This window comes from Chlamydotis macqueenii, chromosome 27, assembly GCF_036417535.1.
Source record: "Chlamydotis macqueenii isolate bChlMac1 chromosome 27, bChlMac1.mat, whole genome shotgun sequence".
In the NCBI taxonomy this organism is placed as follows: domain Eukaryota; kingdom Metazoa; phylum Chordata; class Aves; order Otidiformes; family Otididae; genus Chlamydotis; species Chlamydotis macqueenii.
In genome coordinates, this window is record NC_141582.1 from 3908255 (window position 1) to 3932367 (window position 24113).

Consider the following 24113-nt stretch of genomic DNA (forward strand, 5'->3'; position numbering starts at 1 on the left):
GAACGTGGCATCCCCTCGGCTCAGCCGCACCGCTGGCAGGGACTGAGCTCCGGGTCTGGTCCGAACCCCTCTGCAGCCTTCCCTTGGGCTTCAGCGCGCTTTGGGGCAGCGGTCGCAGAACAGAGACGAAACTGCAGCCAAAACGCCCCGTCCTGCCCTCTCCGCGGGGCTGACGTGCTGCACTACAGATCTGCAGTTATTCCTTAATTCCAAGCTGTAACTACGCAATCAAGCTCTCCAGTGCAATGATTCCAAAACCTTTTGTGATTCCTGTGTTAAATAAAGTACATTTACAGAGTATATGAATTCCAGATTCAGGCTGGGGCTCCAGGGACACATATTCCTCTCCTGGAACTTGTATATCCGGCCCGAGGATGAAAACCCCCTGAAGCCCCGAGCATAACAAGCATTTCTTGTGTTTTTTCTGTCTCCGTCACATCGGGCATGCAGCGTGCGCGCGAGCTGATAAACAGCATCTGGTTGGAGTCAGGTAAGGCGCTCTCGGGGGAGCGGGTTCGTGGTCAGCTGCCAACCCTTCTCTCCTCTGTAACGCGCTTTCGCAGATGGATGAGAGCCGCAGCCGCTCGAGGTTATGGTTTCGGGTAGCGCTGGGGAAGGGGGAGAAGGTCGGGCTCGGTCTCCGTCCGGTCGGTGCGGCCCTGCTGCCGCTCAACGTGAGGCGTGTGCGGTGCCCAGCCCTCTCGCCGTGCCAGGACCCCACGGCGGTGATGACACCTCGAAGCCCGTCTCCCCTTCCGCAGCTCGCGGCGGCGCTCCGGGAGGAAGGTGCCCGCCCGGGCGCGGAGCCGGAGGGCGCGAGGAGCAGCAAGGCGCTGGGCGGCCATGGCACTCCCCTGTGGCGCTCGCCAGCCCTGCCCGTGCCGCTCCCAGTGCCGGCGCTTTCGAGGAACGGAGGAGCCATGTGCCGGTCCGCTCGACTTTTGTTGGAAACCTGGAAGTCCCGCTGGCCCGCACGCGCCTCGCGGGAAGCCTCGGAGCTGGCTGCCAGGTTCTGGAGAACTGTCCGAAGCCGTGTTTCTTACAAGCCCTTTCTCCTGCAGGAGGAGGAGGAAATTCTTGGATAAAAATGGAAACGCACCCCTTCTGCCAAGCTATTAATTCTGCTTCCTATGGAAACCGAGAGGTCCCTGCCTTTACTCCGTGTTTCTGCACTGGACTTCCAAGTTTATTTTTATGCCCAGATTTGGCAAAGCATTGAAGCCCGAGCCTGGCGTTACGTGGGAGCTGCGCTCCGTCCCTGCGTGAGGGTGCGTCGCAGAGCCCCGTCGCGCACGCAGCCATGTGTTTCGGCGAACGCCCCCTGCGCTGGACTGGTTCCCCACTACAGAGACTTTCTTTTTTTGTCCTTGCCAAGTTATCATTTGCTTTAATTAATTTCGCGCAGCGAGCCTGGGAGCTGGCTGGTGGTTTCAAGCCTGTAGAAAAGCCAGGGAAGGCAATTTAATTAGCTCCAGTGAGCCAAAGTTACTTAAGCGATCCGTAATAAGTTCCAGGCTCTCCCACACCAAAGGGGTTTCAGCCGAGGACAGAAACTTCCTGCGCCTGTTCCGCAGGGCGGCGGGGACGGGCTCCTCGCGCCGCATCCGACGTACACTTGTGCGAGGACGGGGGTGCTGTCAGGGGTTCAGCGTTCCTGGTGATGGGGCCGTGTTTTTGGGGGCAGCATCGTCGCTCCCCCTCTGTGGCCCACGATGGTGCTGTGCAAACGCAGCGGTTTCTCATCCGCGCGTGCATCGCTCTGCTCCGCCGCCCGCCCCGCAGCGAGGGAAGGGCCGGGGGGGGTCGTCCCGCACCCCTCGTGTGTCCCAACACCTGCCAAGGGCTGTTGTCCTCGGCAGCGGCAGCTTCCAGCTGTGTTTATTTCTGTTGTTAAAATCTGCGATCAAAACACTGTTTTTTCCCCTCTTTCTCTGCTTGCTGGGAATTTCACGTGAGTGTGTAAATCTGTGCACGCTTCTTGCTTTTGCAGGCGGGCTGAGAGTGCGGATGTGCTGGCTGCACTGGCGTCAGGGCTGCGGATGCTCCATACCCCGATCCCCTTCCCTGCCGTGCAGGTAGGAGCTGCCGCATCCCTTGGCCTCGGTGCGACCGGCTAATCCAGCAAGGACTCGCCAGGTAGGCTGGAGTGCCGTCCCAGATGTGCTGCATGCGCTCGGCGGCGCGGCTACAATATCCGGTGCAGGCAAAACCGCTGTGGGACCAGATGCCGCTCCTGGGGCTTGGCTCCATCTCCCCGTCCTGCTCCCGGGGGAGCTGGGTGCCGGCTGCTCTTCGCATGGCAGCTGAGAGGATGAGCCAAACCCCATCCCCGGGGCTGGGGGCTGCACAGCTTAGAAACGCGTTCTGCCGGGGAAAGCACCCAACTGGCTGCGGGGAAGAGCTGGGATGTGTTTCCCCAGCCTTGGCGGTGGGGCTGGGACCGTAGCAGCAGCGTCGAAGGCAGCGGCACGGGGCAGGTGCCTGGCTGATCTCGGAGCAGCGGTGGGGAGAGCTCCCACCCGTGGGATCGGGATATTGGCATGGAGAGGATCCCAGCTCCCGGGCTCAGCTCCCCACCGGGAAGGACAGCGAGCACGGCAGCCCCTGTCCCCGTAATTCGCCCTCTGGCCAAGCGTCTCCGGCTGTTTGGCTGCAGTGGGAAGAACAGTAGCCTGGCTCTGCCATCGTGCCAAAGTCCTCCTGACCCCCGGGGCCACATCCCACTTGGGAAACAGGGGTGCTTCCTTGCCAGGCTGCGTTCTGGAGCACCCCCCCGTGCACACCAACTGCCTTTCCTTTGGGAAGAGGAGAAACGTGAGACAAGGCAATCTCCCGGCCGTGCCCGGCTTCTTCCCCAGCCCTCCACAGAGGGCTCCCACGGGTACCCGCTGCCCTGCGGCTGCGCCACGTCTTTGCCCCTTCCTAAACGCCGCCGCGGGGATGTGTTTGGCCTCTCTGCAGAAACTGTCAGTGCCATCTCCAGCTGCGGCGATGTGTTTGCCTCCCCGGCACCTCCCGGGAAGGATGGAGCGGGGCCAGGCAGATGCCAGCCCTGCGACCTGCCGGGAGAACTGCCATGAGCTGGCGCGGAGAGGCTGAAGCGTGGCTGGGGCTGGCCTTGCCCGGCAGCCCTGGCGCTTGCGCGGCATTGCAGCCGTGACGTGTGGGACAGCCCTGGCCGGCGCCCGGTGCCCAGCTCCGCTTGGGCTCGCTGCGCGCCCACCCGAAAGCCGTGCTCCTGCAGGAGGTGTTGCTTTGCAAGGCAGGCTGGAAGGGAGTGTAAATTTAACCCACGCAAAAATCAGCTTAATTATTGGGGAATAAAGATCCCATTATTCTCTCTGCCCTGAAGCAAGAAAAGGAAATTTATCTCATTTCCTTCCTAAACTCAAATGAGAGTGGGAGAGATTTATAGGGAAGGTGTGCCGGGCTCGGGCACGAGGGCGACGGCAGCTGGCGTGGGGAGGAGCCCGGTGGGGATGTCGATGGGCTGGCAGCGCAGACCCCAGCTCTGGTGAGGTGACATCTGCGCTGCTGGGGAGGAGGAAGGTGCTACCCAGACAAACTGTTCCAGCTCCAGGCATTGCGGCGGTTGTGTCCTACCTGCACAGAGAGCTCGAGGACGGCATCGTGCTGGCACCCGCCTAGCAATTCGTGTCATATTTGCGCCAGCCTGGAGCCTATGCCATGGGGAGAGTGGTTATCCCAACCAGCCCTGTGGCTCCGGAGCCCCCGCGCCCCGTCTTGTGGCGATGCTGTTGGTTTTCCATGGAAGGGAGAGCTCCCAGCCCAGCCTGTGCCCCTTGATAGCTGCTGGTGCCGCCAGCCCCCGGGACAGGCACGCACCTGGGGTGACAATCACCATCCACCGGGCAGAACTGGTGCTTTGGGAAAAAAAAACAGCTGAAACCACATTTTTCTGGCAGCACAACAGTTGGGTCTTGAACAAGACATCTTAAATTTACACCATGAGCCAAAGAAAGTTGTAATTTGAATATACAGCATGGCACATTCCTCAGAAATTGATCATAAAGTTCTGTTAAAACACAGGCACTGCCTGAGTAAAATAAATATTTTTGCTTCCAAAGAAGTGAAAGGTCTGGCCAGCAACTCAATTTATAATATTTTTAGCAGGTGATTCATCGAAGAGGGAAAAAAATACCCAGGGCAGCTGAATCCAGCAATGGCTCTTTGTCTCAGTGGGGCTGTCGCGTCCAGGCGCGCCGGTAGCTGCCTGCAGCCGAGCTCCCTGGCCGGGGGTGCTGCCCGTGGCCGGGGGCCCTTTGCTGGGGTCTCCCCGAGTCCCCCTGGAACCGGCTGCCCTTGGCAAAGCTGGAGGAGCTGTGGCTGCAGCCCCGGCAGGGAGCCGGGCGCTTCTGGCCGCTTTGGGGACGGGGCTGTCGCTCGCGGCGAGCAGCGGGGCTGCGGGTTGCCCCCACGGCAGCGGGGTGCCGCTGCTCGGCGCGGCCAGGGCTCGCCGCCCGTGGGGAGCCTGGCCATGGGTCCCCTCTCCGTCCCGGCGCTGGGGACAGGGCAGGCAGGGACCGAGGTCCCTCGGAGGTGGTGTTTGCCCACAGCAACCTCAGGAGCTGTGGGTTTGGACGGGATTTCTTGAGCGGCTTCCAGCCACCGCGTTGCTGCGGTCCAGGGATGGAAAACAAACCCTTTGCCCTTTCCCATCTCCGGCTCCGGCAGCAGATATTTTTCTTTCCTGCCCGCAGGTACCGACTCTCCCCAGCTTGCTGAGACCTCGCGGGCGTTCCGCTTCTGCGCATCCTTGTTTACGCAGTGGCAGTGGGCGCAGGAACGGGAACTGGGGCAAAGTACAGGCAAAAAGGAGTTTCTCCTCAACCCTGGTGCTGCGTTCTTCATTCTGTGCACGCGCAGGTCAGGGCGTAGAGCCACAGGAGACCACACACCCTGCAGCATGGGTTGCTCCGGTACCGAAGGCGGCGGCTTGGAAGCACACGAGTGAGGTGCAGGCACCTACAGCCCCGTGTCCCTGAGCGGAGGGAGCACCTGGAGCCCTGCCTGCCGCACCGGTGAGAATCGGGCAACGCAGCCGTGCAGAGGCACTGGACCACGGCAAGGGCATTTCCGAGCTGGCAGGCACCGAGTTGCTGCCGAGGCCTTCGGAACTCTCCCATGCTTGTGGCCAAACGAGGAGAGCAGTCTCTAAAATAGCTGCTCGAGATGCACGAGGCACCTGCTGCCGGCTATAAAAATGGATTAGCTGCGTCACATCTGGAGCCCATCCAGGCAGCAGCGCCTTCTCCAGCATCCCATTTGGCACGCAGAGCCCACCGCCCGGGAAGGCAGCGAAGGGGAGCACGGGGACAAGAGGCAGAGTTAAAAGGAGAGCCGGGAAGATGTGATCCTCTCTAGGTGGGGAACCCGGGGGCTCTGAGCAGCCCCAGATGTCCCCGCGGGCCGGATCCTGCCTCTCCACCCGCCCCTCGGCGTGCCCTCCCATTGTTCTTTGTACTCCGGTCTGGTCCCAGCGTGCTCCCAGCTGGCCGGGCTTCCAGCCTGGATGCAAACCCCAGAGCAGCAGATACTAACTCATTGTGTTCCGGGTGTTGGAAGGACTCCACGCTCCAAGGCAGATTGCGCAGTGGTGTGTTAAAGCGGGAGAAAGCCCGGCTCCCCGGTAGCGCACCCGGGATGCGCAGTGCTGAGGCCCCCTGCCCTGGGGACCCACATCCAAGCCCTTCCCTCCACGCTCCGGAGAGATCCTGCAATGGGATCCTGACGTCCCCAGAGCCCGGCGGGCTGAGGAGGATCCCGCTGCTCCGCGGGCACGCAGACGGCTCCATGCCGGAGCCACACTGGAGAAGCAAATGGGCAGCCCGCTCCTCTTCAGCAGCGCTCAGAAATCTTCCAAAACGAGAGTTATGCATTTCCCTCTTTCACCTGGAAAACCGTATTCCCCTGCTAGACATCTGCCGTGGCGCAGTCCTGCCTGGACCGTGAACCGCACGTGGAGTTTTATGACGCTCCGAATACCAATTAGTTCAGGTAGTGGTGCAGCAATCCCAGCCCCAAATGACGCAATGAGGGAACTGGAGCCAAGCTGGGACTGCGTTTGGGCGATTGCTATAAATCCGTTTTTATGATAAGCTGTCTGGTCAGTGTGCCACTCGGCCCTCGCTGCTCTGGTCTGGACTGACCCGCGCTGCGATACTTCCGGCTCCTGCAAGGCCAAATGCTGGGAGCAGCTCTTGCAAAACAACTGGGAAAGCCAGGACTGCCACGGGAGACTCGTGCTTCTGACCAATTTTCAAGGCTTGGGGAAGCTCCCAGAGTTGCAACATCACTCTGCAGCCCACAGTCCCAAAGGTGGGACGTTGAAATGCGCCGGGTTTGGTGCAACCTGCTGAGCGGGCGCAGGCCCAGGGAAAAGAAGGAAGGGGGAGAGCTGCAGAAAACCAAATTACTCTGGATGCAGACCCGGGAGGGACCGTTCCGAGCCAGGGCTCCAGGCTCCCCAGTCACTCAGGTCAGGTGCAAAATTGCTCCTCGGATGAGAAACCATCGCAGGAGCGTCCATCCCGCCTCCCAAAGCGGGTCCCTCGCCCTGTGGCAGCAGGGTTTTCTCCAGGGCTCTGGCCAGGAGCTGAACGCAGGCAGCATCCCCGAAAAGGGCGGATAAACAAAGGGTGGACAGGAAATTAATGTGGCACAAGGCTGAGCTCGCTCACCGAGATGCAGCCGGGGTGATGCAACGAGGGTCAATTAAGCGGCCACCGCGCAGCCTCGCGGGGCAAATTAAGTGCCAATTTTCTGCACTGCTGACGAGGTGAGGAATTAGAGTGGTAACTAACAGGAAGTCTCGTCGAAAAGAAAGAGCAAGTTGGGAGATGGGAGTTTGAGGCTGGCCTCAGGCCAGCGACGAGACAACCAGGCGAGCGCCCCTGTCCCGTGCCGCAGCAGGTGCCGGGGAGCTCCGGCAGCGCTGTCCCGCTGCGAACGCGGGGAGAGCGTGGGGTCCGCAGGGCCGGCATGGGCTGGGGGCCGCCGCGGGCTGTGGGCGGGCGGCTGGCAGCGCACAGAGCCAAGCCTGGCCGAGCAGGGGTCCTGGCTGGGACACTCCGCTCTCAGCACAGCGTGTCCCGCTGGCACGCCTGTCTTGCTGGGCTGTGCCAGGATGTTGTTGCCGGCTCACTGGGAAAGCAGAGGGTTCTGGCTGGAGCCGGTGGGACGCTACGGCCGCCCGAGCCATGTGCGGGACCTGTGCTGCTCGGCCGAGGTACCCGCGCTCAGCCCTTCTGGCTGGAGGCAGCGACGGGTGGTGGGAAGGGTGCTCGGGTGGCCACGGATGCGTGGACAGGGAGCTCCCCAGAGAAGGCAGAAACGATGGGGGCTTGGGGGTGTCAACCCCCCAACCCTGCTTGCCCCAGATGTGTCCCTCTCCATGCGAGGCACAGCCGTGTCCCTCCCAATCGCTGTCCTGCTTTTTGCAGGAGGTGGGAATGCAGGGAGCTGGTTTCATTCCCTCTGCTTTGCAGGGTCTGTGCGGCTGCTGCGGGTGCCGGGGCGTTCGGGACAGTTAATTCTGCCCAGGGCACAGGGCAGGGACCGGAGTCCAGCCCGGGAACACCGGAGCAGCCCGCAGAATTTGTTTGAGGAGGGAAGCTCCCTGTCTGAGCAGCATTTTCCCCTCCCTTTGGGATGAGAGAGCCCTCCCTGAGCTTCCCGAGGATGAAATGGCTGCGCCATGGCTCATTCCCGCTCCTTGCGCTCCCTCTGCAGGAGCGGGGCCGGGGGGCCGGGGGCCGCATCCAGCCCACGCATGTGCAACCAAGGTCAGGCTGGCCCGTCTCGCAGGAACCCGTGGGGCCAGGCCAGGGGTTTGTTTATTTGAAAGGCTTCTGCTAATTTCCGTGCGTTTGTGTGCGGGGCTGGGTCCTGCCCACTGTGACGTTCAGGGATCAGACTGCAGTTTGGGGTTGGGCAAACTGGGGGCTGCGATGGCCTCAGGGCTCTGGCAATGGGGCGGAGGTGGGGTGGAGCAGGAGCTGGCTGGAGAGAGAGCCGGCGGGATGCGGGGATGCTCGCCGGCACAGCCACCACTGCGCCCCAGCTGTGAACACCCTGGGGTGCAGCCCCAGCCAAAGCCTTTGCACCCTCAAAGGAAAACCTCTCCTCTGTTCCAAAACGTGTGCCCTGCTATCCAGCTAACCTCCTGGCTGTCCCACTGCTGCCCCACATCAGGTACCCTGCGCGCTGGGCGATGCCTCCTCCTGCTCAGCCTCTCTGGGAGCTCAGCACCTCCGTCCATCCCTGTCCTCGTGTCTTGCCCTCGTGTGGGGCAGCGGGGGGAAAGCAACCTCTCCGGGCGTCGATCCGCTGGCACGGCCACCGCTCCCAACCCTCCTTCCCCAGCCTGGCAGGAGCCCAGGAGCAGCTCCCCTTCTCCTCTCCCCGCAGCCGGGGGGCCGCAGCTCCCGCTCCCCCTGTAAGCTGAGAGGTTCCCTCCCCGCCAGAGGCTGGGCTGCCAAATTCCAGCCAAGAGCACATTTTTACGGCATGACACCAGTGGGGCCCCGGCAGGAGACGCCACGAGAGGAGGCTCCGGTACCGGCGCGGCAGTGGCGTGCGCGGACAGCTCAACCAGCTCCATCTGCCCCGCTGATTTCCTCTTTCTGCCCGTGCAAGCGCTTGCCAAATATTACAAAACATCCTCCTTCCCTTTCCCCAGGCTGTGGGGTGCACTGAGCCACCCCGCCGCTGCCTGGCCCTCCCCACACCGTCCATCCCCTTCCTTCCTCCCGGCTCCTTTTCCAGGCAGCCGCTCCCGCAAGCGGCTCCGAAGAAGCCCCAGGACAGGTAGCAGAGAGTGACGGAGCTTGGGACAAGCCTGCGGCTGGCAAGGTAGGAAGGAGAAGGGAGCTGAGGGCCGGGATGCTCGCTGAGCACTTTGCTGCCTTTGCGTCAGGCTGGAGGGAGGAGAAGAGCAGGGAGCGAGTGTCCCCGGCCGCCCCGGGGTGCAGAGCTGGTCTCTGGCTCCCCCCAGCCCCCCTGCCACGGCAGACCTTGGAAGACCCCTTCGAATAGCACACCCTGCTCCCCGCCTCGCCCCGCGTGGTGCTCTCCCGGGGCAGAGCGGGGCAGCGGCAGCCGCCAGCCGGCCGGGGCCGCGTGGGCACGCTGGGCTCCCCGCCAGCGCCTTTGCGCCGGGCTGCGATGCTCTGCCTCTGCCCGGTGCTGTTGTGGCTCTGTTTGGGTTGCTAGGGAGGAGCTGCCAGAGCGCGGTCCCACGCCGTGTGCTGGCACGCAGCTCTGCTCTGCCTGCCCGGGGGCTGCACTCCCTTGGGATCCGCTCGGGAAGCTGGATGGGGAGACGCCGTTGCTGCTCCGAGTGAGCCGCGGGTGGAGAAGGGCTCGGGCGCGGCGTCGTCCCGCCGAGGCGGTTTCCCGCTGGCGTGCCGGTGCAGGTGGGTGCAGGTTGGGGTGCTGGGGACCCCACGCCGTGGCACTCCCCCCCCGGCCACCTCGCAGCCCAGCGGTGCCGGCAGCGGGCAGGTTTGGAGCTGGTGACACTTGATGGGAGGCTCCAAGGAGACATTTAAACGCCACCCGTGTGACAGAGCCGGCTTAGTCACAGTCCCGGGAAACAGCAGTGAACCTCTGCCCAGGGAGCAGCAGGGGCTTGGCACGCCTCTTTCCCAGGCACATGGAAATTTCCATGGAATTAGAGTATGGGTAATTATTACCATCTGCCTCCCTGCAGACCGCAGTCGCCCGACACTCCTCGGGGTGCGGGACGGGCAGGGGCTGCAGGAGCCCCACCTGAGCCGAGCTCTGCCAGTGAAGCAGCAAGACGGCCCCGGAGCCCTGGCTGCTGCCCTTCAGTGAGTAGGACCCCACAGCTGGGCACATCTGGCTGCTGCACAGCCCTGCCTGATCTCCGCCTGCCTCTCTCCGCAGCGAGCCTGCTGTGCGCCTGTCCCACAGCCTGCGTGGGCACTGCCAGCCCCTGCCCTGGGGGAACGGTTCCCGGGCAGAGCTGTGTGCTGCTGGCTGTGTGTGACCGTTCCAGGTCCCAGAGTTTCGTGCTGCTGGCTGTGTGTGACCATTCAAGGTCTCACGACACTTCGCGCAGCTGGGAAGCGAAGCTGGCCCACGCAGCCACGCTCGCCTCCGGACGGCTGGAGCGGGGCCACGCTGCGGCTGGGGGCTGGACTGGGGCTCTGGAACAGGACCTGTCCCTGCTCTGAGGCTGAGGTTGTGGCTTGCAGATGGCGATGCTGACCCTCACTGCTGTCCCGAGGGGCTGGGAAAGCTTGATGAGCATTTTGCCAATGTTTGTCGGGCTAAGGACGCTCTGGGGAGGGTGGTGTGGGATGGCACTCTGCGCTTCGCGGTGTCTGGCAACCAGCATTCTCTCCTAGGCTGCTACGTAATCCTCATTTAATTTTGATGCCTCCCCATTCCCGGTTTTCCCTTGCAGCGTCTGACCAGAAAGCTTGCTGTTTCCCAGAGGTCCGTACGTGTTTGTTGCTCACAGGGAGGGTCCCTCGCCACGGAGCACCGGGGCTGCCGACGCAGCCGGGCTCCAGCGAGAGCCGAGCGCGGAGCAGCGGTGCTGGCACCCTCCCTGCCGTGCATCCCCCGGCTTGCTCAGCGTCCGACGCAGCGTCTGCCAGCCCTGCCTAGCGCCTGGGACAGCCGCTCGCTGCCGTGTGCGTGTCGCTGGAGCCTTGGCTTCCCTGCCTGGTGCTGGGCAGCCTGCTGAGGAGATTGCCGCTGGCAGGGGCGTGCGTTACGTGCAGGTTCACCCCTTTAGCTCAGATCCCTGCTCAGATAGGACGGGCTTCTTAGGAAACACTGAATTCCTGCCGCTTGGCAGAGGTCCTTGGCTCAGCCAGGCCTCGCGAGCGCGTGTTTCCGAGATAAATCACTGAAGGCTGGACGCGGCATCCCAGCGCGTGCAGGTGCCAGGCAGCCTCCTCGCCTGCTTCGGGAGGTCTGATCTGCGGTGTGTCTGTATGCTGCAGCGTTCCAGCGTCCGCAGGCACACCGGGGTTCCTGCTGGGCAGGGAAGGGCAGCATTTCTAAATGCACCCCTTGGACATGGCTGCAGGAAATTCCTCTGAAACCAAAGGCACGGAAACGAAAGGGCTGGGCCCTTGGGAAGGCTGCCCGTGCCCTGCTGCCAGGCGGAGAGGATGGGCAGCTACGCGAGACACGGCACATCACCTGTCCGGCGTTTGGTGTTTTAAACACAGGCGGAACATCAGAGCAGCCAAAAGACCGCTCTGAGCTCTGCATCTTGGGGCTGGGAATGCAAAAAATCACCTCACCCCCTCCTTTCACCTGCCTGCCACGAGCTGACTCAGGGCTCTGGGCTCGTGGTCCTGAGAGCCCTCGTGCGATCCCGTCCTGGCACGGCCAAGTTACCCAGCAGCGGTCGGCGGCGGAAAGCGGAGGGGCCGGAGTGGGCCCCGTGCTCCCCTGTGGAGCTGGCAGGCTGCAGGGGCAGGATTTGGAGCAGACCTCTTCCCGGGCCACGCTCGGAGCCGTTTGCTGCTGGGTTTTCCTTCACCCGCGGGGCCGCGGTGCAGAGCCAGGAGGCTGGGGGTGTCCCAGGGGAGGCATCACGGGTGGTGCTGGGCTCGGGAGCGCCCAGGCTGCGCAGCGGGGCACAGGGTGCTGCCTGCCCGCTGCCTGCGCCGCTGCCGGCGATTATGCATCCGCATGCAGCAGGCAGCGGCCCCACGCCGCGTCCCACACGGTTGTCACCAGACTCGGTGGCCGTGACCGACCGCAGCAGCCTCCAGCCTCCCTCCCGGCACGCCAGCGGCAGGGGTAACGCTCCCTTTGGTCGGATGCATTTCAGGAGCTCCGGGGATCTGGGGGCAGTTGGGGCTGCTGGACGACTGCGGCCGTCACGCGAGCCCCCGTGCAAGTGGAGGGGGTTCCCCCTCAGGGCCGGCGTCGGTGTGCGTGGCTGCGGGCACCAGGCGCTTGCACAGGCAGGAGGGCAGTTGAGCCCACAGGGATGTTTTATTTTTGTCCAAGGAAGGGTTTTGGGTTTGTTTTTCTTGTTTTTTTGGAAGGTGAAAGCTTTCAAGGGTGTCAACACTTTTCTTGCCAAAAAATAACACAACCCAAGCCAGAACACCCTGACTGACAAAAAAAAAAAAAAAAAAAAAAAAGGATTAATGTTTGAGTTTTCAGTTTCTCAGAAGTAAAAAGCCCCAAACAGTGTCAGAAATGGATATGTTCTCTCGGGCACTTTAATTAAAATAAACCCGGCCAGGACGTTTCCTTAGCAAGGTCACCTGTGCTTTTAAACTGCCGTGTCAGATCTTTTCCCCGCGAAGAGGTCTGGCTGCTCGCTGCTTGTCTGGCTCCCCTTCACGGGAAGATCTGAGGAGGGGCTGTTTCAAGGGGAGAGACGGCATCGGTGCTTTACTGGGGCTTCTTGTCTGAGGTCGAGTGCCCCAGGTAAGGGGTGCAGACCCCGTTTTCTCGTTGAGCGTGCTGTATGAGGTGGCTGGGGTCGGTGGGACCCCTGTTAGGTGAGGAAGTTCAGCCCCTGCAAGCAGCTCTGGGGTGCGGCGTGAAGCACTCTGGTCTCAGGACCAGAGGAAATTTGCACCCTTAACATCTCCAGGATGTCAGATGTGCTGCGTGAAAGAAGGGAGGGGTCCCTGCCCCACACTGAGGGGTCCTGGCCCTGCTGCAAGGGGTCCCTGTCCTGAACTGAGAGGTCCCAGCCCCATACTGAGCGGTCCCAGCACTGCACTGAGGGGTCCTAGCCCTGAACAGTGGGGTCTCTGCCCTGTTCTGGGGTCCCAGCCCTGCACTAGGGTCCCAGCCCTGAACTAAGGGCTCCCAGCCCCATTCTGGGGTTCCTGCCTGGTACCGAGGGGTCCTAGCTCCATTCTGGGATCCCTGCCCTGTACTGAGGGGTCCCAGCCCCATTCTAGCGTTAGTGCCTGGTACTGAGGGGTCCCAGCCTTGCTGTGAGGGGTCCCAGCCCCATTCTGGGGTCCCTGCCCTGCATTGAGGGGTCCCAGCCCTGCACTGGGGGGTCTCAGCCCTGCTCTGGAGTCCCAGCCCCATACTGAGGGGTCCCAGCCCTGCACTGAGGGGTCCCTGCCCCATTCTGGGGTCCCCTGCCCTGCTCTGGGGTCCCAGCCCTGCACTGAGGGGTCTCTGCCCCGTTCTGGGGTCCCAGCCCCGCACTGAGGGGTCCCAGCCCCAGCCCGGGGCGCAGCCCTGCAGCAGGGCCCCCCCCCCCCCCCCGCGGCGGGCGGTGGCTGGTCGCACCGGACACCCAGCGCCCCCGGGCCGGCCCCGCGTGGGGAGCAGCTGCCCGGGGCCGGGCCGGGCCCGGCGGGGCCGCCCACCCCCCGCGGAGGCGGGAACGCGGCCGGGGCCGGCGGAGCGCGGCCTAGCAGGGCCCGGCGCGGCCCGGCCATGGGGGCGGCCCACAGCCAGAAGCCGCGGGAGGCCGGGACCCCCCAGCGCTGGTGAGTGCGGGCGGGGAGCGGGGGGGGGGGTCGCGGGCCGGGGGCTGGGTCCGCCCTGGCTCCTGCCCAATGCGGGGCTGGGCCGGGGGTCACCGCGGTGGAGGAGGGAAAAATCAGAGCACGAAGTGGCTGCACCGAGGGGAAAAGTTCCTCCCCTCCTCTCCCCTTGTCCCCCTCTCCCCGTTCAGCCGCCCTCCTTTTCCCAGCCCCAGTCCGGACCCGCCATCCCCGTTCCCAGCTGTCCGGATTCCCCGGGACGGGGCTGAGACCCCACTGCGGTTTCTCGGGGCGCGAGGCCGGGGCGGCTCGGTCCCCCCCGGGCTGTGCGGGGTGACTGAGCGCCAGGACCCCGAAGGGCGATTCCGCGCGTTGGGAAAGCGGATGCGTTTCCCCCCGTTTGGGTTCAGACAGGGAAAACCAGTGCTTTTTCCCCCCTTCCATGGCTCGGTTTGTCCCTCAGTGGTCTCCTGAACATCGGTGAGGGGTTCCCACGCGGGGACCCCATCCCCTTGTTCGCTGCGCGCGCTGGAGCCACTCCTTTCTGCCCCGTCGGGCTCGGCTGCTTCTCCTTCCCACCTGTTTGCTCCACCTTGAGCAAACTTTGTTTTGTTCCCCTCCACCCTTTATCGTCTCCCTGCCCTCTCCCTGTGCCGGCTGCCGCCCTCGCTCCTCGGCTGCCGCCCCGTCCCTGCCGGCGCCCCGGGTTGTGGGGCCGAGGTGCTGCCTGCGTTTCCCAATATCACCCCGGAGCCAAGGCCTGACAAACACCTGATAAGAGCATTCCTGCCACGGAGCACTGACATTTTTAGCAAACGGAGCGAAGGAGCTGATGGGGGAGTAAAGAAACAGCGAGACTGAAGGCAGGTGCTTTGTGTTTGTAAACCATCCGTGTGAAAATTGGGCTGGAACTCGCCAATCTTCAGCCTGTTTCCACTGAATTGCTTTGCGTGAGCGCACAGCCGCGTGAGTAGCATCAGTGAGATAAAACTGCGGCCGGCGTTTTTAAACCGCAGGACTAGCAGTGCAGCCATTTTCACATGGGTCCTTCTTAATGCAGTCACAAATGTTCGTATTTATTAATTTGATGGCAGCGTGGTGCGGAAAGACAGCTGGAGCCCAGGGGCCGGTTGGTGGTGTCTGCGGCTCGCCTGCGACAGTTGTGTCCTTCACTTCTATTTTTACAGAGCTGTTTTGATGGAATGTGCAGCGATGGGAACCGTCGCATCCCAGGGCTGTGGCAGGTCCCGGGGGAGCCGAGCTGCTCGGCAGCGCTGTCCCGTGCTGGGCATGGCTCTGGTGCTCCGGGGCGGTGCCGCAGCCTGCGACGCCCGGGTTCTTGCTGCGCCCTGGCAGGCAGACGGCAGCGGCAGAGCGCGAGGTGGGAGGAAAGCGTGTTTCGTCCGCCTTGAATTCCAGGGCATTCGGTGTTGTGCTTCTCAGTCCCGTGATCCATATCTAGACTGCAGCTCAGCCAAGGTCAGGAGAACCAAAAGGAATGCGGGAACTTCGCTGTCGCGGATTCGCCCTCCCGTCCGTGGAAGGGACCTCCTCGTCATGGTGGGAAGGTGCCCCAAAACGCCAGCGGGGCTGGGCCGGGCCGGCTGCTGCTTTCCACTCTGCAGCCACTGCAAGGTGTTATGGGGCTGCGGTTGCTGCAACACCCCACGCATGGGGCCGGGCTCGGCCCTGGGCCCGTTCGCAGGCGTGGATGCTGCGGGAGGAGGTTTGGGGTGAGGAGCTGGAGGGGCAGGAGAGGGCAGGGCAGCGCGGGAAGGGGCTCGGGGTCTCTGCTGTGTGCCCACCCGGGCTGGTGAGATGATAGCAGAGCATCCAGCCTGCCCCGTCCCAGGCTCAGCCCCCGGGCTCTGCTCGGCCTCCTCCCGTGCTGCATCCCAGCGAGCTGCCCACCCAGCTGCCGTGCTCACACGCGCGGACGGGCCGGCGGTCGGGCTGAGCAGCCCCCTCCGCTCCTGGGTCCCGCGGGGCAGTGCGAGCCCAGGGCAGCCGCGGGGCCCCAGCCCTCCGCGTCCCGAAGGGCCGGGATGCTCCGCAGCCCTTGGAAATCCCATCCTGGGGTGCTCGAAATCCCATCCTGGGGTGCCTGAAGTCCCGTCCTGGAATACCCGAAATCCCATCCTGGAGTGCCCTCTAGCGAGGGCTCCGGGACGCTTCGGGATGCTGCCGCGCCCAGGGGATGCTCTGGGATTTTCACAATGCAGCAGCAGAGAATACTTCACCTTTTTGCTGATGAATAGCCCTGCTTTAAAGTGAGGAAAACATGATAAATAGAGTACGGTGGCATAAAAGGCAGCGACAGAAAAATGTTCTCATGAAACGCCTCGCACCTTCTTTTCCGGAGGAGATGAATGTTGTGTGGATAAAGCGCGTATTACAGGCTCTTAAGGAGACTGACACAGCAGTGAAATATGGATTCACCGGTGTGCTGATCTCCGGGCCGTCGCTGCAATCCCCTGCCAAAAGGCCCCTTTCACTGGGGCACTGCTGGTGGTGCCGACCTCACACCCCGTCCCAGGGCTGGCTGCGGGGAGCCGAACCCCGAAGGCCTCGTCGTGGAGGAGCAGAGCGTAAAGAGTGGAGAGGAAAATTAAAAACCCACAAAAGATCCGTTTCTGAGCTAGAAATGGAAGCACTGGCTCACTGCGCCGTGCCCAGAAAAGCTGCGCAGCCAGAAATAGATGTTCTCCTGCCTAATGAAAGGGTCAGGAATGGAAACGGCAGGTGCACACCTTCCTCTGTCCTGGGGCACTGCAGCTCCAAACACGACAAACGTGGCTGGGCAATACCTGTTCCGCAGCCTGTATTTCCCGTGCCCTTCCCGGGAACTGAGGTGTGGTAACAGTGAGAAGAATTGGCACGATGTGTTTCTGGAACGCGAGGCCAGGCAGAGACACTGCTGCCAGCCAGCCGGGAGGAAGTTCATCCCGGTAGGAAAGAAGGGAAAGCCCATCTGGATGCAGAGCTGTTCCCCCTGGATGCAGCTGGCTTCCCGTGAGGATCAGCGTAAGAAGTGTGAACGAGGTTTTGCATCTTTTTGCAGCCTCTGTGTTGCCAGGGCTCTTCCAGCTCCAGAACCTTTGGGGCTGCACCCGCCTGCTCCGAAGCGGAGCGCTGCTGCTCACCCCTTCCCTGGAAAGCCAGAGCAGCGTGCGAGCCGTGGGTGGTTTGTAGGTCATTCAGTGCTGCCGCTGCCGGAGACGCTGCGCTGTGCTGCCTGCTCCCCGCTCCCCTTCCTGGAGCAACCAGGATGGCCCTTGGCCAGAGCCACCCGGACCGGTGATCCGCAGGGAAAGGGCTGCAGGAGCCCGAGCGATCCCGTCTCGGGGTATCTGCCGCCCGCGTGCTTGCGGAGCTGGTGGAGGGTAACATAACGTAACCCACAGTGTTTGTCTGGAAAGAGTCAAAGCATGAAAAATAATTACTCAGCAAGGCCGCGTGCCCACTATCAGAGCCTCCTGGGGCTGGGGGCCATCGTGCTGCCGCACCACCTCTCCTCCTGCACCCACAGATTGGCCGTTTACGGAGCCAGCTGGGAGGGCTGGTGCTGGGCTGTACGCGGCCAGACTGTACGTCCGTATATACAGGCCGTACGTGGCTGCGCGGGCTGTACATCGCTGCCTGCCCCCGAGCCACCGCGACTGTGCAGCGCCGGCCCAGGGCAGGAGGTGACGGGGAGGCTGCAGCCCAGCGCGCGGGTGGAAGCTGCTGGCAGGTCTTTTTTTGAACAGGTCAGCACCCTCTCTGCTCTGCACAGATGTGTCTGCCGGCGGAGTGCTTGGCAGCCAGCGCCACCGGTGTGACTGACAATGTCAGGTTATCTCCTTGGCGTTTGATTTGCAGCCAGCCTTGCTGCCAAGCTGGGTTGGGTGCCAAGCTGGGAGATGCCACTCCAGGCATTTTCTTAATTGCTCATTGTAAGCAGCGAGTGGAAGCAGGCTCTGCTCTTGCGCTGCGCTGGTGTCTTCCTGCCCAGGGCCCCACAGGTCAGGAGCTTCGCAGCCCGCGCTGGTGCCCGTGCGGTTCGGTCCTGCTGATCCCATCCTCTCCTTCCTCTGGGCGGTGGGCGGGAGCAGGGGGGTCCTCGCTGGGCGTGTGGTGTGTGCACAGCCTTCACAATGGAAGGATGCTGCTGATTTCCTCCGCTCATCCGCCCCAGTCCCCTCGTCCAACAAGGGGGGGTCCGTGCAAGTCAGCCTACGCGTTGTGCTTCGCCTGGTGCAGCTCCTTCCCCCCTGCAGCAGAGGCGGCTCGCTGCTGCCGCTGGCACCCGCGCCCGCTGCTGCTCCCGCGTCGTTCACGTTTCTGTTTTCTCGGTGCGGTCCCCCGCAGCCGTTTTGAAAGGCGGCGATGCCGTCGCTCTGGCTGGTGTTCTGGGTCGGTGGGGATTCGGGCAGTGGCTGGTGGGGAGGGGGAGAGGGAGGAGGTGTTCAGGCTGCAGCGAGCGGTGCCGCGGAGCGGCTCGTGCTGCAGCACGCGCTGAAGATCTCCTTATGTAAAACTCATCTGCAGAAATCGGCTCTGCCGCTTCAGATGGTGGGAAGCAGGCTGCTCGTTTCTGCTCACAGCAGACGTGGGCGACAGGATGTTGAGGTTCTGTTTTTGCTTCAGCCTCTTGGTTTTTGGCTGAGTATTGAGAAGTGTCACTTAGCCTCCTCGTGCTCGGTGTCCCGTACGCAGCAGCAGGGAGGTTTGCAGGGCTCCTTGTCCCCCGGACCCCGGCGGCGTGGTGGGCAGCGCTGGGCCGTAGCCGGGGTCTTGCTCCAGGGTCAGACACGTGGGTGTTCCTGCCCCTGACCTGCGGTGGGAACTGGCAGCTCTGGCTGAACCAGGGGTGTCTGTGGGGAAGTCTGGAAGCGTTGTGGAAGGGGATAAGAGATTTTCTCTGGCAGAGGGCGGACAGTGAAAGCGTGTGGCAATGGCACGTATATTTAACAAGGACACCAACAGATGGGAGCTTGGAAGAAAGGATCCCTGTAGGGAGGTTATTTGAGATGCTCCGCAGCGAGGAATGAGCCCTGTGAAGCATCTGACAGAGGTGGCCAGACCAGATGGACGGGTCTGGTCTGACCCAGAGGCCTCTCTGCCCCTGCGAAGGCATTCCTGGGCTCGGGGCCGGCTGGTGATTCACAGGAAAGGACGGAGCTGTGGTTACCAGGCCAAGGGCGCTTCTTCGCCATGGGCCGGGCTGGCGCTGCAGCGGGACGGTTGTCTGCCCTGCTCCACTTCATCCCTGGGACCTGCGTGGCAGCGGGGCGAGCCGGCCCGGGGTTCTGGGGTGCCACGGGCTCTGCGGCAGCGGTGTCCGGTGCCGGTGGTGCCGCTGCCTGGATCAGACCTGCTGCCCAAGGCCCGGACGCGCCTCACCGCGCCTCGGACACCGCACATTACGCTCCTCTCTCTAGCAGGCGCGTGGGAGGTAATGAATTTGGGAGCGGGAGCCTCCTGGGAGGGAAGGGTGGTGGAGGGAGGCCAGCGTGGGAGCCCTTACTCCTGCGGGGACCCTCGGCTGTTATTTTTAAACAACAATAGTTTAATAAATAAACAAACGCGCTGCCAGGGAACAGTGTCGCAGCGGCCGGGCTGCTGAAATCGGGATTTCCGTACAAAAATGGAAGGGGCCGGTGCTTCCCTGCCTGGCTCCGGGCAGCCCCCCCCCCACCCGCGGGGCAGCTGCGGGGGTGGGCGCGGGGTGGGAGGGGTCAGCCGCCTGCGGGACGGCACAGGTGCAGCCCCCATAAATGCGGGATATATCGGGGCGGGGGGATCTGGTTTCCCGGCTCCTCTCTTGCGTGGGGGTTTCTGTGGCGTTTGCGGGGGGGGCGACGGCAGGGCGGGGCATCCCGGCGGGGGCTGGCTGGCGCCTGGCCCCGCGTTTGGGCAGAAATAGGTGGATTTGAGAGGTTGCGTGGGAAGGGAGGGGCGCGGCGGAGGGAGGCGCTCGGCCCCGCATTCCCCCCCCGCTCCTCCTCTCCGGGCGCGTCCAGCGGAGGCAGCGGGCGGGCGGGGGGGCTCCCGGGGGCCGGTCCGTCCCGTCCCTCCCTCCCTCCTCTTCCCGCCCCCCGCCCCCCGGCGAGTGGAACGGCCCGGGGAGGCCCCTGCGCGGCGGGGGCGGTGCGGCCGCAGTTGGCGCGGCGGGGAGCGGGGGCACATGGCGTTCAGCGCCTGGCAGATCCTCTCGCCGGTGCAGTGGGCCCGCTGGACCTGGGCGGCGGTGCGGGGCGGCGGCCCCGACGGGGAGGAGGAGGAGGATGGCGGCGGCGGGGCGGCGGAGGAGGAGGGGGACCCGCCGGGCACGGCCCCCGGCTTCAGGCAAGTGCCCCGCGTCCGCCGTGCCCACCCGCGAGCGCGTCCTGCCTGCCCGCCCCCCCAGCCCACCCTCCGCACGCTGCTCGGCATCGGCTCGGGGGTCCCGCGGGGGCGGGGGGGCCGGGAAGGAGGCGGCGGGGCTGCGCGGCCGCGGTGGATGCGCAGGCGGCCGGGGAGAGACCCGGCAGAAGCGGCCCCGGAGGCTCGGCCCGGGTTTGGGCCGGGGGCGCGCAGGGCGGATGGCGATGATGATGTTTCACCTGCTCTCCCTTTTCCCTTCGCTAGCGTGTCCCGCCGGACAGGAGCCAGCGGCCGCCGCAGGATGCCCACGGCCGCCAGCCCGGCCACCGGCCTGGCTGGGTGTGTAGGCAGCGCGGAGATTTCACAGCTCGGCCGTGAAAGCGGTAATTCCTCACTCTTTTCCCCCCCCTCGGCAGCTCGGACTCCGAAGGTAATTTTGAGACCCCTGAAGCAGAAACGCCGACCTGCTCGCCGCTAAAGGAGTTCTGCGAGCCGCCGCCGGGATTGCCGGAGCCCGAGGCCAGGACCCGAGGTAAAGAGCCAGCGTGCACCTTCTGCTTTTCGGCTTTCCGCTCTGGATGTGGAAAATCAGGGTGGGGTCAAGGAGGAGAAGTTGCTTGTTTTGAATAATGCCTCCCACATTTTTTGTGGTTAATGGCCTGGATGGCTCAAATGCCAGCGCTCAGGGCTGTGTGCTGTGCGAAGGACTGTTCTCTCCCTTGAGCGAGACATTTATTTTGTTGAATTGCTTTGGAGGGAGGGGGCTGCACTGCAGGCTCAAGACAGTCCGTTTGCCCCCCTTGGCTCATGCCTCTGCAGTGCAAAATTATCTTTCTGCTGTTTTGCAACCGCCGGTCGCACCCTCCTTCCATCCTGGAGCCCAGCTGGGGACGCAGAGCCTGCAGCCAGGGCGGCTGTGATGGATTGATCTAGAGGAACCGAGGTTTTTGTCAGTTAAACTGCTCTCTGTCACTTCCCCTACAGCCTGTGCGGGGCTGGGCGCTGTCGCCCATTGCTGCAGGCTGGGGGAGCTGCCTTGCGCGTGTCCCGCGTGCTGCTCGCCCCTGGCCCTCGTGCAAGAGCTGACGTGGTGCTGGATTTCTGTCCTCTCCGTAGCCAGTTGGTGCTGGAGGTTTTGTTGCACGGGGCTCTTTTCCCTGGAGTTAGTGGCCAGATTGCCGAGTAGCTACTGTTAAAAATGCAAAAGCTCCACGCTCCTAAACCCCATTTCTGGAGAAAATGCAAGGGATCTGCTGAAAATGCAGGGAGTTTCCTTTGCGGCAGGGTCCCGTGCTGTTGCTGGTTTGTCCTTGCGTCTCACACCGGCTGTTGCTCCTCTGAGTGCCGCTCCCTGTTAACCCTTGGCCTTTTGGGGACCAGCTCCCCCCGTCGCCATACTCTTCTCTCCAGGGGGAGTTGCAGTTGGTGCCGGTGGCTGAGCTTGGTGTTTGTGTCTGTTTTCGTGCTGCCGGGAGGAGGCTTTGAAGCTCCAGCACCTCTGCAAGGGCGGTGGAGGTTATCGGGCAGGGCAGGGAGGAGCCCACCCCTTCCCTCTGCTCTCTTAGCGGAGCAGGGTGACTGGGCAGTGTCAGGATGTCTGTGGGAGGGCAGCCCCCCGGGGCACGGGGCAGCGCAGGGGGCCAGGAGGTCCCGGACGGGCCGTCCTGAGCATCCCCTGCCCTCTCTTGTCCGGCTGCCTCCCGCTGCTGCGGGGCCCCTGGTACGCGACTGGCAATATTGTGCTTTCCTTGAATGCTCAGAGCGGTGGGCTCCCAGCGGGCTTACCGCGGGCTTACCGCTCGGCGGGTTTCAGAGTGTGCTAGCTCAAACTGGAGCCTGAGTCCTTCCTGTGCAGCAGCCCAGGTGCTGTGTGACCTTGGCAGTAACAGGGTCCTGTCGCTCCCAGTCTCCTGCGTTGTTGTTTTGCTGCTGGGATGGATCTGGGTGCCTGTCCATCCCTCTGGAAAACACACGTTCTTTTGCCTTGGTGGAGAGAGCGCTTGGTTCACGCTTCCAATAATCGCAGCTCTTGGAATAATCCTTCCCTTTTAAGAAGGATGATAGAGACATCTTTACTTTGAGGGATAATGTCTGGGGAGAGGGGAGATAAAGGCTTTCCTAGCAGGTATGAGGATTGTTTCTGCCAAATCCTCTGCTCAGAGAAGTGCGAGGCCTCAGACTCCAGGGAGTCACTGTCCCCAAAGCGTGCCTGTGTCCCTGCTTCCTGGGACGAGCAGTTCCTTGAGGCCAGCCCGGCACAGGGCTGCTCCCTGCGCACAAAGGTCGCAGTGTTGCAGGGCCATGGGGATGATCTCCGGCAAAAGCTGTTTTTTCCGCACTGGCTGGTGGCGAGCCGGACGTTGGAGATGGCAGGGCCAAACCCACTGTGCTGCTGCACCCAGCTCCATCCCTTCCCTGCCCAGGGCTCCGGCTGCGTCTCCTCAATGTCTCCGAAACGCTGGAGGGAAGGGATTACAGGGGTGCGGCTGTGAGTTTGCAGCGCGCAGAAGGCATCCTGGGGTGTTAAATCACCCTACCTTAGGTAATCTGTACGTTAAGCCCTCATCCTGGCAGCGCTGTTTTGCAGCGGCACGTGCCCTTCCTCCGGCTGCAGCTCGGGAGCGGCAGCGGTAGCAAGCGCTGCAAGCGGAGGCAATCCAGCGTAATGGCCGCTTGTCAGCGCTGAGGCTGGGTGCGTTAAACCCTCTTCTGGGCGACGAAAATTCAGCCGGTCCCATCGCCCCGGGGAGGGGGCTGCGGTTAGGCTTTATGCCCGTTCAGGGTCACTCTAACAGTTTTCCTCTTGCTGTCTCGGATGGTGGAGGCCGTAAATCTGTCCTTTTCTTGCTAAAGTTATCTTCAGTCATCTGCCAGAGGGAGATATTCTGTGCAAGGGAATGAGCAGAAACAACAAATATGGATGTGTCAGTGATGGAAGCAGGCTCGTCGGCTCTTGCTCCTGTAACCCTGATGCAGGGCACGTGTTTTCCGGTGCGTTAGCGGCAGCATCGTTTGCCGGTATGCTAATTCTTAACAGAATAGATTTAAAAATAGATCAACGTCTGTTAAAAGCGGAAAGCCAAAAGAGGAAAAAAGTCGTTAGCTACGTAAGCCGGAGCTGAATGCAGCGGCCAGATATCCTGTGCTCAGCCTGTGTGTGTGAGCGAGCCGGGGAAATGCGTGACTCAGGCTGTGCACAAAGCGGAGCCTGGTCAGAGGTTGCGGATAGTGGAGGGGTTGTTCTCGGCAGCGTTTGGCATTCAGGGCTGCGCAGGGTATGGTTGCTGCTTCACTTGGTTGCTGTCTGCGGGATGAAAGAGGCGCAGAGCCTTTGCATCGCAGCGCTGCTGCTGCCAAGTTTTCCTGATTCGTTTACGGGAGCGAGGGATGGCATGCAGGAAAGCTGCTTGGTTAGTCGGTGTTGGTGTTTAATTTCAGCCTGGGGAAGACGAGCATAACAATCGTAATGCACATGCAGAGGGTGCCTGTTACTGTGGTGCCAGACCGTCCTCTCTGTACGTTTTTCTTTAGAGAGTGTAAAATCTCTGTTTTCTCTTTGTGATATCCCCTCCACCTACACTGGCCGGACCACCAGCAGGTTTGCACCCTGTGTGCAGCTGGGTGGGGGATCTGGAGTGCCTTTTGTTGGATCAGTGTTTGGGATGGATCCTGGGGTCGCCGAGCACTCCTTGCTGCTGGCAGTGTCACTTTTCACGCTGGGGCTAAAATAACCCCCACGTGCCGGGCACAGTGCCAGAGGTGAAACAGGAGAGCTCGGGGTCACCTTTTCGGGATGCTGCTGAGAGGCATCTCCTGTGAGTGCAGGCGGAGGCTGCGGACGAGCAGGGAGAGCTGCGTGCAGCTCGCTCCCTTGGGAAGGGCTCCCCGGGGAACAGGCAGCACTGCACCGAGACTGTCACAGTGCTCGCACCCAGCAGAGCTGGGTGGCTGGGGAGGCCGGAGCGCGGACCTCGGCTCTTCCCAAGTGCCCCGAAGCCCTTCGGGTCACTGGTTCCTGCATCCTGTGTAATTGTTCCCGCAGGAACGTGCGCTCCGGTCGTTTGGCAGCTGGTGGGAGGCTGTGTTGGAGGCAGAGGAAATGCACAGGGGGAGAAACCACAGCTGCCTGCCTGGGCTCAGCGGGGCTTGGCGCCGGGCTGTCCCCCAGCCCTTGCTGGGCAGGAGGACCTGTCTGGGGTGGGCTTGCCTGGGATGCCATCACCTTGGGGCTGGTTTGCAGGAGGGGTGTTTGCCCTGCTCTCACCGGCAGGCAGGAGGGACAGG

The 24113-nt window shown here is 62.9% G+C and overlaps 1 protein-coding gene across 1 annotated transcript in view; it reads left to right on the plus strand.

Moving 5' to 3' along the window:
• The first annotated feature begins 13405 nt into the window (after window positions 1-13405).
• TACC1 (transforming acidic coiled-coil containing protein 1) overlaps window positions 13406-24113 on the plus strand; it is a 30745-nt gene continuing 20037 nt past the window's right edge. The window contains exons 1-2 of the mRNA XM_086767806.1: window positions 13406-13484; window positions 20246-20361. Coding sequence (XP_086623932.1) covers window positions 13432-13484; window positions 20246-20361 — 169 coding nt within the window. The 5' untranslated portion in view covers window positions 13406-13431. The remainder of the gene's footprint in view (window positions 13485-20245; window positions 20362-24113) is intronic.